General features: G+C 41.4%; 1 protein-coding gene across 1 annotated transcript in view; it reads left to right on the top strand.

Moving 5' to 3' along the window:
- Positions 1-587: 587 nt before the first annotated feature.
- Positions 588-14,195, top strand: part of LOC135485688 (fermitin family homolog 2-like) — a 47,869-nt gene continuing 34,261 nt past the window's right edge. Inside the window, exon 1 of the mRNA XM_064768053.1 lies at positions 588-1,203. Coding sequence (XP_064624123.1) covers positions 1,065-1,203 — 139 coding nt within the window. The 5' untranslated portion in view covers positions 588-1,064. The remainder of the gene's footprint in view (positions 1,204-14,195) is intronic.

Here is a 14,195-nt window from a genome sequence, read left to right as displayed (position 1 = left end):
CTCACACTCAAACACCAAATCTTTGTATAAAGGCCTATCTCCACATAAGTGCTGCATCTCACACTCAAACACCAAATCTTTGTATAAAGGCCTATCTCCACATAAGTGCTGCGTCTCACACTCAAACACCAAACCTTTGTATCTCCACATAAGTGGTGCATATTCTCATCAAACCCAGGAAAGAGGCTGAGCATCTGCATGATTGAGTTTTGCTGAAGGGAATTCAGTTTTCCTCTTTCCACATTTATTTTGTTCGAAAATTTTTATAATTACCTCTATTTAGGGCCTATCTGACATTTTCTAAATTTTGCGTCAAACAAAACATCCTGCCCTGGTGGGCCTGAGAATGGTAAACTAGACAATGTCCCTAAATTGCCTCATTTCCCTTAAGAAGTATGACCTGCCATTCCTAAAATATTTCGAATAAACAGTAATTAATGTAAAAAAATACCACAGAATAATCATCGAATACTGAGACGACCCCCTCAGCCGTTTGACCAATCAGATGGCTGGTTACATTGCCTGCCCATGTTGTCGTCGTTGCACTTGCCGAATCAGGACATATCGATCCATTAGTTATCAGTTGGTGGTCGGTACTGTGTCGTTGTACTCGGGGATTCTAGCCGTGTTTAGGGATTTGTCGCAGATACCTTTATCCAGACTCACCGCTGAAGGATTTCGGTCACAAAGTTGGCCTACTACATGGAATAGTTTCTAGGTGATCTGTTATTTCATTGGCAGAGGAAAGGTTAGGTGAAAAATCCGGTTCTGAGGACGGAAGTTTGAGCTTGTCGGGCGGTTATGGATCAAAGTCAAAGCCTTTTAAAAGTGTTTTTGGAAGGATACCAGTCATAAACGTTGCTCTTTATGATTTGTTTACACATTCATACTCAGTCTGGCGCTTTTCATTGAGTATATCAGTTCTTATTTACTCCGTGAACAGCGGCTGAAGTTGGGACACATCACCAAATACTACGGATAAACACATACACATACACACGCGTATGCGTATACAGTGTATATCGTTGGTGTACAGATTGACGTTTCACTGAAAACTTTTTGCGATGTATTATCAAGGAGATATCGTGGACGGATCCTGGGAGTTGAGCATCCTTGTCACGGACCTACAAGTTGAGAAGACCCTTCGGGTCAAAGGAGACCTTCACATTGGAGGATGTATGTTCAAACTTGTGGAGAGTTTGGGTAAGTTTCCTCACTCTTTTCGACAACGTAGATTCAGGCCAAGGCAATGGGACGATGCTATGTTTGATGTACGTACACTGCATGTGATGTAGTTGTGTTACCTGTGACTTCTATCTACCGTGCATCAAGGGTCTTAATCTTTTTTGCCTTTATTATTTTGTTCTTCAGTTTTAATCATTAACCAAGGTTGCGACATTTCTTTCACTCCGACTATTTACGCCGCCAGTCTAACGTTGTCCTTCTCGTTGTCGCCATATTATTGAAAAATCGGTTCGCTTCACCACTACTTGATAATTGTGACAAGGTTGCTCAGATGGCAGAATGAATTGGTCAAAATCGTTTCGATTCCTCTTTAACTTGCCTTTCAATGATCTTTATTATTTCAGCTTTCTGCACTCTTGGCTAAAATAGGTGGCCTCAATGAAAGCAAAGTCAGTTTACCTGTAGCCCTGTCCATCCCAGATGGACATCTGGTTGCTGGCGCAGTTGACATGTCCTTGTTGTCCCATCCTTATCTTACATTGTTGTGTAGCTGGAGGCAATTCCTCACAGTGTAGCAGTAATTGAACCACCAGAGAATTATTATGTCATAATTGCCATACAATCTAAAGCATTCATTATGTCACGATCGGCAGCTGGGATGTGTATTTACCATGATGCTGATCAGAACGAAAGCGATAAGTTTTTCTCGTATTGTTGAGAGTATCAGTAAGATAACATACATCTTGACATACAAGGTTTTTGCATCTTATCAAATTTTTAAAAGGGAGTAGGGTTCAGGATGGACAATGAACATATAGCCTACATGAAATTTACACATTGTTTTCCACATGGTTTTGGACAGTTAACGGAGTTCGAAGTGTATATTTTGATATGTGTCATCGAAGTTTCCAGGTCAATTCTTCAGTAGGAAATTACAACATTCCCTATGATATCATCTCTTCACTGTTACAATTGAGCAGTTGTATTTGTAGCAAAGCTTTTGCAGTGTAATTCAACTGCTGATCTGAGTGATCTCTTGTATTCAGACTTTCCATTTGTCATTGCTCTACATAAAATGTTGGCCCACATCATGTAAAACATACATCTATGACATCTTTCATGTGTGATTGTCTGTCACTGTAGGGGTCCGTGGGATTGGCTGAACCATGACAACAATGACATTCCATTCCTGCCAAGTTGTCCCCTTGTGATACCATTGAAGTTGAAGAACCTCATATGACAGCACTGCTTGAAATTCTCCCGTGAGTTTCTGGTGACACTGACAGCTGGCTAAACAACCTTTTTTATCAGTATACATCATGTACAAGATACCTACATTACATGTGTACTGAGGACTCCTTTCCTAATACAGTGGAACCTCTTTTAGCGGACACCTCTCTATTAAGGACACTACTATACGTTTGGTCCCAAATTGGTTGTTTCCATTCAATTTGACATCTCTGATCAGGACACCTCCCTATTAAGGCTATCACTTGCACTCAGTCCCGAAGGTGTCCTTAATGTCTAGGTTCTAGATACTGTACATGTACATGTACATGAACATGTACATGATGTATATTGTTTTGTAAGGTAATGTGGTACAGTTAATAATAGCTCAATAATAGCTCTAACAGCTCAATAATAGCTCTAACAGGTTTGAAAAGAGCTGGTACATGTAGTACATGTACACTTCAATGTACATTGAGGCCCTATAAATGTACTTTCCATAAACTGTAAGGCTATGTTCACATGAGTCATTGTCTCGGCCTAACCAACATTTTTCCTTGAGTTGGATGCCCAGAGATTGTCAGACAGTTGCTGAATAACATGCAGACATTGGTTGGTAAATGGGAGGCTACCAGTCTCTAAAACTCTTCCCATTGTAAAAAAGTAACAATAGAGTCTGAAATTCACAACCCCCACTAAGCCACTGTCTCGTTCAATTTCATGTCTGATCAGATTACCACCCATCAGACAAATTGGTTGGAAATCATCCATCTCGTATTTCATTGAACATCAGACAATTGGATAATCAGAGCCAGGGTATTGTCCTCATCATACACAATAGTATGACAGTAATAAGTTTGACTGTGTTTATGTTTCATCCTCTAAACTCTTTTTTCTTGCACTATCTGATCCTGAGAGTTTGCTCAGGTACATTTTTAGTGTTTGCGAAAGGTTTTTAAGTCTGTGCTTATTGCAAAGGTGCGTCAAGCTGAAATTTTCACCAATGGACACTGCATAATGAAATTGACTAGCTGAGGGTTATCCGAATCCCTTTTCCTTTGTCTAGACTACTACAGCCGTGTCTCCTCCAGGTCTTATTAAGATTAGGTCAGACATGTCAGAATGAAACTATCCAGCATGTACGAAATTTTTTGTCTCCCTGAATAAAATTATGACACAAGTTCGGCATTACAGTGCATTCTGACAAGCATGTCTCCAAAGTGCCAGGCTACATGCGCTTAGTTGCTGACATGCTGCATTCGCCATGATACCCAGAGCTCCCAGCATGTAAGGCACTGTGTCAACCTGTCTCTTGTGTAAAACCTAATCGCTTTATCCCTAAGCTGTCCCCAGAGATTGAATTCTTTGTCCCCATTGTACCTCAGTGGCCAAAAATACACCAAATCTCAGGTTGTGCTAAGTAGTACAATGTGCACAATTCCTTGAGTCAACTTCTTACGAGTGGTGATCAGGACAAGTGAAGAAGAATCACGTTTCTTGTTTAACGTGAATTTGAGAACCACGCAAAAATGTTAGAATTGGTGTGTGCGTGATTGTGTGAGGTAAAGTCTGCTGACTGATGGAGGGAGATTGTGTAACACAATCATTCCGATATCCCTGGGAGAGCATGGTGCCCTCTGACTCAACAGTTAGTCCTTCAGTAGCTGCACAGATAATCCTCATTCAATGTCAAGATTCCTTGGGATGCACCAAAGTATCAATTTGATACCGATGTGTCATCTTTCGAGAATGCAACATGTCGGACCTGATTGGAGGATAATCTGTCTCGGGTGGCCAATTAGGTTGTAAACGGTTGTCGCATGAAAGGGGAAGAGACTTTAGTTTGTAAGAATATTATTGTAATTCTTGTAACCCACTGGGTCTAAAAAGTTCAGATATCAATTTGTTGTTGTGATTGCTTGCCTATGCCAATCTGATTCATGGTCCTATAGATAACCTTTCAGTTTCACCTATGGGGGTGGGGGAGGTTGGTTAAAAGTCCTTCAAGTGTGTGTGTTTCTACCTTCGAGCATATTTCTGTGCTTTTTACTGTGTAGGTGTACAACATACAGTAGAAGCTCTCTATTGAGGCCACCCCGGGACTGACATTCGTGCTGTCCTTTGTAGAGAGGTGTCCTGATTTGAGAGGTCATATTGAATGGAAACAACCAATTTGTGACCAAAAGAAGTGTCCATAATAGAGAGGCTGTCCTTGATTAGAAGTAAGATGTACAATTAATGTGTATACAATCTATGAACTAGACCTTATGGGTTATGGGTCTTCGGTCCTCATGTATATACTTTAGTTTGATCTGTTAGTGGGTGTCTTGTTTATTTTTGTGGAGGCTTATTATTAGTTCCCTGACACATGTGCACACAGGTGTGTACTCTCAAAGGTTTAGAAAACATTCTTCCAGATTGGTTGATTGGTTCCACTTCCAGTGCATAGGTAATAGCTCAGGGCTCGGCTCTGTACAAAATGTAAGCCTACTCACATACTCTGACTAGGCCTACCTTGGGTTTACCTTCATTCAGTGAAATGTAGGCCTACATTGTATGCACAGAGTTGATGTTGGCTGATGTGGTGCATATACATTTTGTTGTTGAGCTGCTATGGAGCAGCCCAGCTAGCCAGTTCCCCTACAAGTAGAGCCTACTACTAGGGGAACCATTTGCAACAATTAATCATGTTCATGTATCATGTCTACAATATAGAATGGGAAAATTACTTTCGATCAGGACTGTAAATAGTATCAGGACTGTAAATAATTGCGGCCACTGATAATACTTGACCCACATTGTACAATCAGACCTCTTATCTGATAACTTATGACTGTTTATTTCGGACTGCATGGCTCAGTGTTTTGACATGTCCGTTCAGAAAAGCTTCGTCAATGTGTAATCAGATCATACATGTACGGTAGAACCTCTCTATTAGGGACACCCTTGGGACTCACAAATGCTGTCCTTAATATAGAGGTGTCCTGATTAGAGAGGTCAAATTGAATGGAAACACCCAATTTAGGACCAAAACTAGTGTCCTTAATAGAGAGGGTGTCCTTAATAGAGAGGTATCCGCTAATGGAGGTTCCACTGTAGTTTGCTCTTGATCAAGCCTGTGCATTGTTGTCATGTGTGGATGAGTATTCAGCCGATGCATCAGTTGAGAGTGGGGGTGTATTATCTCACCATCAGCCGCCCATTGTATTGGGGGTATTGCGTAATACCAATATAGGTGACATTGTATCATATGCGAGTGTGTCACTGTTATGATGAGCATGTACTGTAGAACCTCTCTATTGAGGACACCCTCTGCACCGACAAGTGCTGTACTTAATAGAGAGGTATGGTCAAACTGAATGGAAACATCCAATTTGGGACCAAAACTAGTGTCCTTAATAGAGAGGTGTGCGCTAAAGGAGGTTCCACTGTACTAACCTTGAAAAAAAGTTACTTTATTATGGCACAAGTAGTTGTTGCCTTTAGAAATAAAGAGCCACAAACAATTCTCATCGTGCAGCTCATTTCACAAATTTAGAACTTTTGTGCCGGCCTCTTATATTATGTTGAACTATTTCATCTCTGGTCCTTGCCAGAAAAGATGTTCTTCTAGCCTTTTTTTTATTGATATCCAGTTGGCTACATGCTGCTAACAGATGTGCGTGATCCATTGATCCATAGGTTCAGAAACTCATTGATCGCTAACCTGTCCCTTTAGACTAGAAGATTCCTGATTCTGTCCTTGGGGTATTGCTGCAAAATGTAGCTTGGAACCTTCCCAAAGTACAAACAATTAGCCAGAAAAACAGTTATATGTCTTCATTACGTAATGTTGGCAGAAGATGAAGGTTATTCTAGAGAGCTTTTTAGGCATGATATTGCCCTCAAAAGTGGACTCAGTTGTAAAGGTTGCGGACTGACAGCCCTCAGCTGATTTAAACGTTGACCGTGGTAAAGTCACCACCAACACATGGAGTCATGGCCACCTAAATGAAAGTGAACTTATGTTGTAGTTGTAATTTTTCGTGATTGCTTTCAAGTTGAAACTTCCGGCGCGTATGGCAAAAGGCCATTCTAGACTTCTACAGTCTGATATAACTAACTATCAACTGGGTATAACTAGCTATCAACTGGCAGAAGTCCAGAACAGCGTTATACATAGGGAATGCATGTAATGTACATTAGCCCACATGTACATCATGTCTTATATGTGGCTCCAAGCTGCAATTATGTTGTGTATTGGCAAAATATATTTGCTAGCATAACGGCTCTTTATCATTCATATGTGATCTATAAAAATTTGCAACCAGTATATTGGAAATGTCGTATTTGCTCATGTAGTGCAGTCTTCCTCATCATACATGTCTGGCCTGACAAAATAGATGAATGTTGAGCAGAAAGTCCTCAAGAATCTTCTTACATTTAAGCTGGGCATTGATCCAAAAACTACTATGAATATCTAAAAACCTGTTCAAGTGCTGATCCTTTATCGTTGCTTCTGTCCTATAATTATTCCATCGACTTCAGTTGGCATCAGATGTGGCCAGGCTGGGGAGGAACGAAAATATGTTCACGGCAAGGAAGTTGTCAAAAGCTTTTTTCAAAGCGTGCAATATTGACTTTTTGAACTTATGGTGGTTATGAATCCCAGTCAAGTTGCCGATCTTCAAAACATCACTCATCTTTCATTCTTCATATTCTTATTTTGTATGAGGCATGACGCCTGATTGATCATTTTACCCCTATAATTTCAATCCCCACCTTTTAACCATGCTGATCTATCAGAATTGGGAGTTGGTATCCCCTCCTTCTTGGGTGATTCCAGGTATGCTGACCTGACACATTGACAAAGGCACTGTACAACGTTGTAGGCCTATAGGAGAAGGCTAACCTGATTATGAAAGCGAGGCTGGCAAGGCCTAGTCAGGACGTCATTCGATGAGTTCTTTCCGATGAGTTCTCTCCGCTGATAAGTCAGCAGGCTTTAGAACAGTCATATTGCAAAACGTGGGTACCAACCTGACACGCAGCATCAAATGATGTCTGCAGCTTTGCGTGAATGATCACCAGAGACTGGTAATAATCAACATGTTCTCCGTCTCTGAATCATAGATCTGATGATGATTACCGATCGTATCCTTCCTCCTCCTCCTCAGCTAGTCAGAGAACTTGTAGAAGGGCAGTCTCTATCATCCAACACGCTCTAATGAACACCACATTCCAACTTGATGGACGATTCATGTTTTTGTGAGAGGAGAAATTGCAACCAGAAATCAGAGACCAGAAATTGCAATATTGGGTTTCTGCCAACGAAGGTTACCAGAAATCTGGAACACGTTTCTCCTTGGTTTCTGCCAGAGGATTCATGGAACAACCGTCTTTGACCATCAAGATTTTTACATCTCATCAGTTCAGCTATGCAATTCTTTTTAAGGGGGCATAAAGCCTTTGGGTTCAAGTTGTGGAAATGCTGGGTCCAGAGAATTTTAGGAAAGGGAAGCAAGAACACTGGAAACGGGCCCATCTCGGAACTCTCTGCCGTTTTAAAAGCACACCAAACCAGGGTTGTAAAGGTGTTCTGCTGGAAGCCCTCCCACTCTGAGGACCCCTCCCCCACACACACAGACTTTTGGTGTTCTCTTGTTCTTGTGTGTCAGATGCATCATAAAAAGCTTCCAGGGATGTGACAGACTGTTGCTGATGCCAGGCATTGATACTTATCCAAACCAGTCAATACCAGGCAATATACAAATATCAGTTTGATCCTGTCAGATCTGAGATCAATACAGTGGTCTATTTATGCCATGGATGAAATGGTTTGTCTGTACCAAGTCTTCGAGATGTTTGACTGACCAAACAATTTCATCAGTTTACATTTCAATGAATTGATGAATCTGGGGAGACTGACCTCCTTAGCCATGGTGTACGCAACCTGTCTAGGAGAGAAAACTGAGAAACCAAACAGGGCAGTCTGGGCCCACGGCCAAAAGTGGCAACCAGACTAGGAGACAGAAACTCAAAAAATAAACCTGATAGAAGACGTAGTTCAGCGGCCATTAATGCCTATACAGACCACTTTATTTCGTTATGGCGTCAAACCTCTGGCTCGTCAACAGGTCTCCAGCACAGAACTGAAGTTATAGTTTAGGCTGCTTTTACGCAGAAGAAGAAGAATTGAGGAATGGCCAGTGTGAAGCGAAAACATGCTTAACTTAAAAACTTGATGAAGTAGAATCAGACAAGAAGTGGTGTGTGTTGTAGACATTAAAAAAACTTCAGCATGACTCGAGACTCTATTGAGTAGGCTGTTATTGTTGCCAGGTGGAGAACTGCAAAGATACACACCAATGCGCCAAAGCAAAACATGCAGTAGGAGAAAGTCTGATCCCTTTCTCTGGTACGTCCTTGTGGAAGATGTACCATGTGTCTGATCCCTTTCTCTTGTACATCTCCTTGTGGAAGGTGTACCCTGTGTCTGATCCCTTCCTCTGGTACATCTCCTTGTGGAAGATGTACCATGTGTCTGATCCCTTCCTCTGGTACATCTCCTTCCCACATCTTCCGTGTGGGAAGCCCATGATTGAGCATCCCGTAGCCAGCAACTGGTGCATGTCCGTCACTTTGGAAGGCAAGGTGGATGATCGATATAAATCCTGAAAGGTGATCTGAGGCGGATCAATGACCAATTATGGGGAACTGGGACAGCTGATTATGCTGACATAAACCAGCTGCATCCATCTATCAAACTTAGCAATAAAACTTGCTTTTCTGCGTAGGCCTGTACTAATCAACACATGATAAAGATAATTTGGAGGTATTTTGATCGAGAACGAGGTGGAATTTTTACAATGGATATTGCCTTGCATGTTATCAGAAATGCAATGAAACAGTGAATGAAGAGAAACAACAAACTTGACTAAATGACGTCATCTAAAGAGAGTAAAAATCACCTTGTTGGCGTTTTTCGCTCTCGGATTAAAATCTGAACTTGTGCGTTCTGTGGCAAACACTTTGAAGGCAAATGTTTGTTCATCACTTTCAAAGTCTTGATTTCATTGTGTGACAAAAATCAAGAGATTTGGAAACATTCTGGTAGTTTTGACGCAAATTCATGACTTCATATTACTGTGTTTGTCTGAACTTCATGTGGCGAAATGTGGTAATAGATTTTTTTAACAAATATGACTCTCTTTATGATGATGTTGATGAACAAACCTTGCTTGTTTCTGAGACGATAATATTATTATTAGTCATTGCAAGATGCTTGGACCCAACTTTTAAAAACATTTTCTTTAAACATTCAAAGTGATTTCCCGGCCTGCAGACTGCGGTAAACTTTGCAAAAACCTGACAAATTGATGCCACATGAGAGAAGTGATGGCCATCTTAATTAACTTGTAGTTTGATTACAACAAGACTGATAAATCAGGAAGATCAGCAAGCCTTAGTCAGAAGGCAAGGCAAGCAGATGTGGGATGTACGTACATGCCTCTCATCAGTGCCTTGGATCCATCGTTTATCCTGAGATTCAGGGGTTTTTTCCACTCCTTCCTCACCAGAAAACCCTGAGAAAATAAAAATCAATAAAGTCTGACTTCCTATCGCTTTGGTTCGATATTCTATTTAACGCTGTTACACAAACTGCTTGAATTCTTCTTCCAACTGCAGCAGAAACAAGGATGTCTCGACATTGACCAATCAGCTGAGACAGTGTTCAAACTTATCAAACTTGCAGCTAGTGAAGCATGATTGGTAATAGGCCTAATGGCAATCTTCAATAGCGGATGACAACCGATGAAAAGGCCTGTTTGGATTATGTTGCGCTACAAAATGACGACGCATTTCGATATTTGGAATGTTCAGTCATGTCAGCATCAGTCACTGACAACATTATCTCTGAGCATGACAGCAACCAAAGTATGATAAAGGAGACACAGCTTGTTCTCAGCATATCACTCCAGGTCAAAATGTCAAATTCTCTGGTCTCTGCATGCTTGGAAAGATTCCAGGATAATGAATGGGCATGAATTCACAAGCTGAGTGATTTTCAAAGCATTCACAGTTAAAGGAAACCTATCACCAAATGCTTGAACAGCCCGGTTAAAACTTCAGGCGGGGATAAGCTTCCATTGATTAATCTTAGCAGTTTTGAGTTCCCTCAGGTAGTTGATTATGTGAGCTGGGCAGTCAATGAACTGCATAAGAGGTACATGTACATGTAATCGCCAATTTGGTTATTTTACGATGTTCAGCTAGTCTACAGGGTGACCCAGAATTATTTTCTCAGTGTCCCATGATTTTGAAACAGGTTATTGTACAGCTTACTTGTAAAATGTACAATACTCTGTTTCCAAATCATGTGACATAGGGAAAATAATTCTGGGCCACCCTGTAAATAAAAAAATTGTGCCACGACTGGATCTCTTTAAACACTATGGCCTGTTGCATTTTATGGGCCTGAGAATGACCATGGGAGACCAGATGGCCTGCCAGGCTGAACTAATGGGCCACTCAAGCAAAAAGGACTAGATGTCATCTAATGGCATTGTGGAGCATCACTCTCATTGTATCAGTGACATCCATACCGCATGTCCACACAAGCATAGAGAGGGACAATGCAAGTTCTCGACCATGAAGATTACTCATCGTCCACCCATGGTGTAGCCTGCACAACTTCCCCAAGGAATCTTGTGTTGCCCAACTGCTTCCCACACCTAACATTCCTTGGTGATTACTGGAGCATCTACCTGCAAGTTTAGTCTATCATTTGATGCAATATCAAAAGAAACAGCACTGAACACACTAGCTTCTAACCATGCTATCACAGGGAATCCCTTGTTTCAATTTCTAAGGGAGAATGTTTTCATTTGTATGATGAAAGATGTATCATATACCCTGGTCACCCATCCAATGGATGACCGGCGCCCAGTGTTGTTCTGGGGACAACGCATCAACCATAAAGGAATTCCTCTTTGGCTGGCGGGCTGTGCCCTATAACTGTGGTTTATACAGTACATCTGGCACCTCTCTTCACCCAATTAGCTCCATTGGTAATGAGCATCTACAACCTATGATTTGTCAAGACAAGAATTATTAAAGACCAGTCTTTGTTTGTGATAAAGACTAAAATACCATAAAACTTTTATCACTTATAAGCAAGATATCACACTTTGGTGGCAAGAGATGGAGTTCGATTGATATTCTAAGGGTGTTGTGCACATCAGTGGAAGAGTACCTGATGTATGCCAAACTTTCGAGTTTATAGTATGTCTAGAAGGAGATATCACTTTCGAGCGGACTGACGGAGAACCGGGATATGATATCTCCCCACTTTTTTGAAAGCGGGGAGATAATGAGCTAGCCCCGGAATATGCTAGAGAATGCGTACAACTGTTGACAACTCCCAAATTACACCAACCCATGTTGTTTGGCAGTTTGCCGCTAAGTGCTACAAACGTTTGCTAACATTGAAGAAAGGAAAGCCATGTCGGGTTGTGGACCTAAAAAGGGAACTACATATACATGTATTAGCCAATCCCTTTGATTAAACCATTCCCTTAGTTAGTGCTGCCATTCACAAATTGGTATCAACATGTAAAAGCCATGAAGGCAGCCTACATATTGTCAAGAATAAGCCTACAGTAGGCCCTATGTCTGCCAGCTTGTTTGAGTGATCTGCAAAGTCCATGTGCCTTCACAAAATCAGTATCCCGTACTCCAAATTCCTCTTCAAAGGTCAAGCAGTTACTCAAGTTTTATTTGCTGGTTTTGCTTTCTGATGACATTTGAAGAGTTCTATGGCCACTTCCTGGTCTCAATATTTAGTTACTATGGCAAAGGAGTGGTTCAAATTATGCGTTACCATCTAATAAGAAGTATGAAAATGTTCTCTTTTGGGTTTTATGGTCCAGTTTTACAAGAGACACACAGCAACAGCAAGAAGCTTACCCTATGAAGTAAATTAGCTGTTATATATAGGGCCTTTCCACTGAGAAAGCAGAGTTCGAAAGTGCTCACACTCCAAAATACTTGCGATGGAGAAAAGTTTCCAAGCTGCAGAAAGAGTTTGCACTCTCCCGTTTAACCAACCAAATCTCACTCAAGGCATGAATAGGGTTGATTAAGTATGATGAGAGGATTACTTTCTGAATTGGGCATCTCGTCGTCCCGTCTAGTGTCTGGATGCTTGCCTGTTCCTGTCCAGTTTCTTTCCTAAGGCGGCGAATAAGTCCAAAAAGTTCAAACTCGAGGGACATGCACCAAATGTCCTTGTGCCAAATGTTTTCAGCCTGAAGGGACGTTTAGTATCTACAGAACTTTTGAGTTGTTCTGTTCTGATCTTAGAGTAGTCTTTCATGGTGATCCACAGTGTGTATTGTTCTCCGCATGCCTTGCGGTCAACCTTGTCCTAATTTAGAAAAGGAGATGTCCTGACCAACCCACATCTCCTGAGGTCACATGCTTAGAAAAACTACAAATACCCCCTATTGTGCCATGACACCTTTTTTTCATCGCTGCTTGAAAGTCAACATTCTGGTGATGACAGCGATTCATTAGTACTTCGGTACTAGCCTACTGACACCATTCTCATTGATGCCTTTTTACACCAAAGTGTTTCAGTCAATCTCCGATGACCTGAGCAGGTCAGAAGTGATTTGGGCTGGCATTCCTGTTCGCTAAAGATTAATGATTGGCTTCTCATTGGAATTATTCAGTGTGAATTTTCTCATGGCACTTAGGATCAGCTGCCTTTCGATTCTACAATGTAACATAATGCGGGGAGGAACGGTCAAGCGTCGGCCTTGTGATGGGGGAGGTTCCGGGTTGTATACCCGGCTGTTTCCCCTCTTAACTGGCCTGAAATGTGTGAGCTATTGTGGCTGCCCTTGGTTCTCCAGAAAGGCAAGGCTGGTTATGGCGCTTTGAGACAGTAGATTATACAGTGAAAAGCACTTTTATAAGAACTCACTGAGAATAAAGTTACTCGAAAAGTGGTTGAAAATTCTTGGCCTCCCTCTTTGTGTCTGATACTCTGAGCCACCTCTGTAAAAATTGCTGATGAAAGAAACCGTGGTATGATTGCCGTTTTCCTGTTGAAACAATCATCGGTTGTATTTTCTCTCTGGGCCATTTATGACTGTTGCATTTACAGAGGTTGTTGAGATAAGATCCAGATAGACTGCTTGTGAGTCATTCCTTCGGCTTGCTCATCTAATTCTGTGTTATTACAGACTCCCTTAATAGTTGCTGTTAACTAAATGAATACTAAGTGCATTGGTTTTCAATTTCAATTTCTTACGGCGGCGAGAATTGAGAGAGTTTGGGGGAAAAGTGGTGGCTGTACTTTCTTCGTTTGACAGCGTACAGAGTCTTTCAGAACAAAACATTTTTACACCACTGTTGGTGGACAATGTTGTCTTGGATTATTTTGCCATCTCGCTTTGGCAAGTTCCACTGTTGGCTGTTTGAGAGGTGCACTGGTTGGACCGGTGGTCAATATCATCAATAGTACTGTTCACTTCTGGGGGTTGTTGGTTCAACTCCCAGTCCCAGGTAGGGCACATCTTCATGTGATGGGGTAGGCTACTCTCTCCAAAATATATGTTTCCTCAGGGGTCTCCGGTGTTGTCCAACATATTCAGACCAAATGTTACCCGTCACAGCAAAACCAGATGCGTGTCGCACAGAAGATGAGCCTAAATGACAGCAGGAGATAATGGAAGAAATCGATGTGCTTATATTTAACAAAAGGCAGACAACAGAGAAATTTTTAAAAAGTCTGT

This window comes from Lineus longissimus, chromosome 3 (genome assembly GCF_910592395.1).
Source record: "Lineus longissimus chromosome 3, tnLinLong1.2, whole genome shotgun sequence".
Lineage (NCBI taxonomy): Eukaryota > Metazoa > Nemertea > Pilidiophora > Heteronemertea > Lineidae > Lineus > Lineus longissimus.
This window is presented reverse-complemented; position numbering and strand designations above follow the sequence as displayed.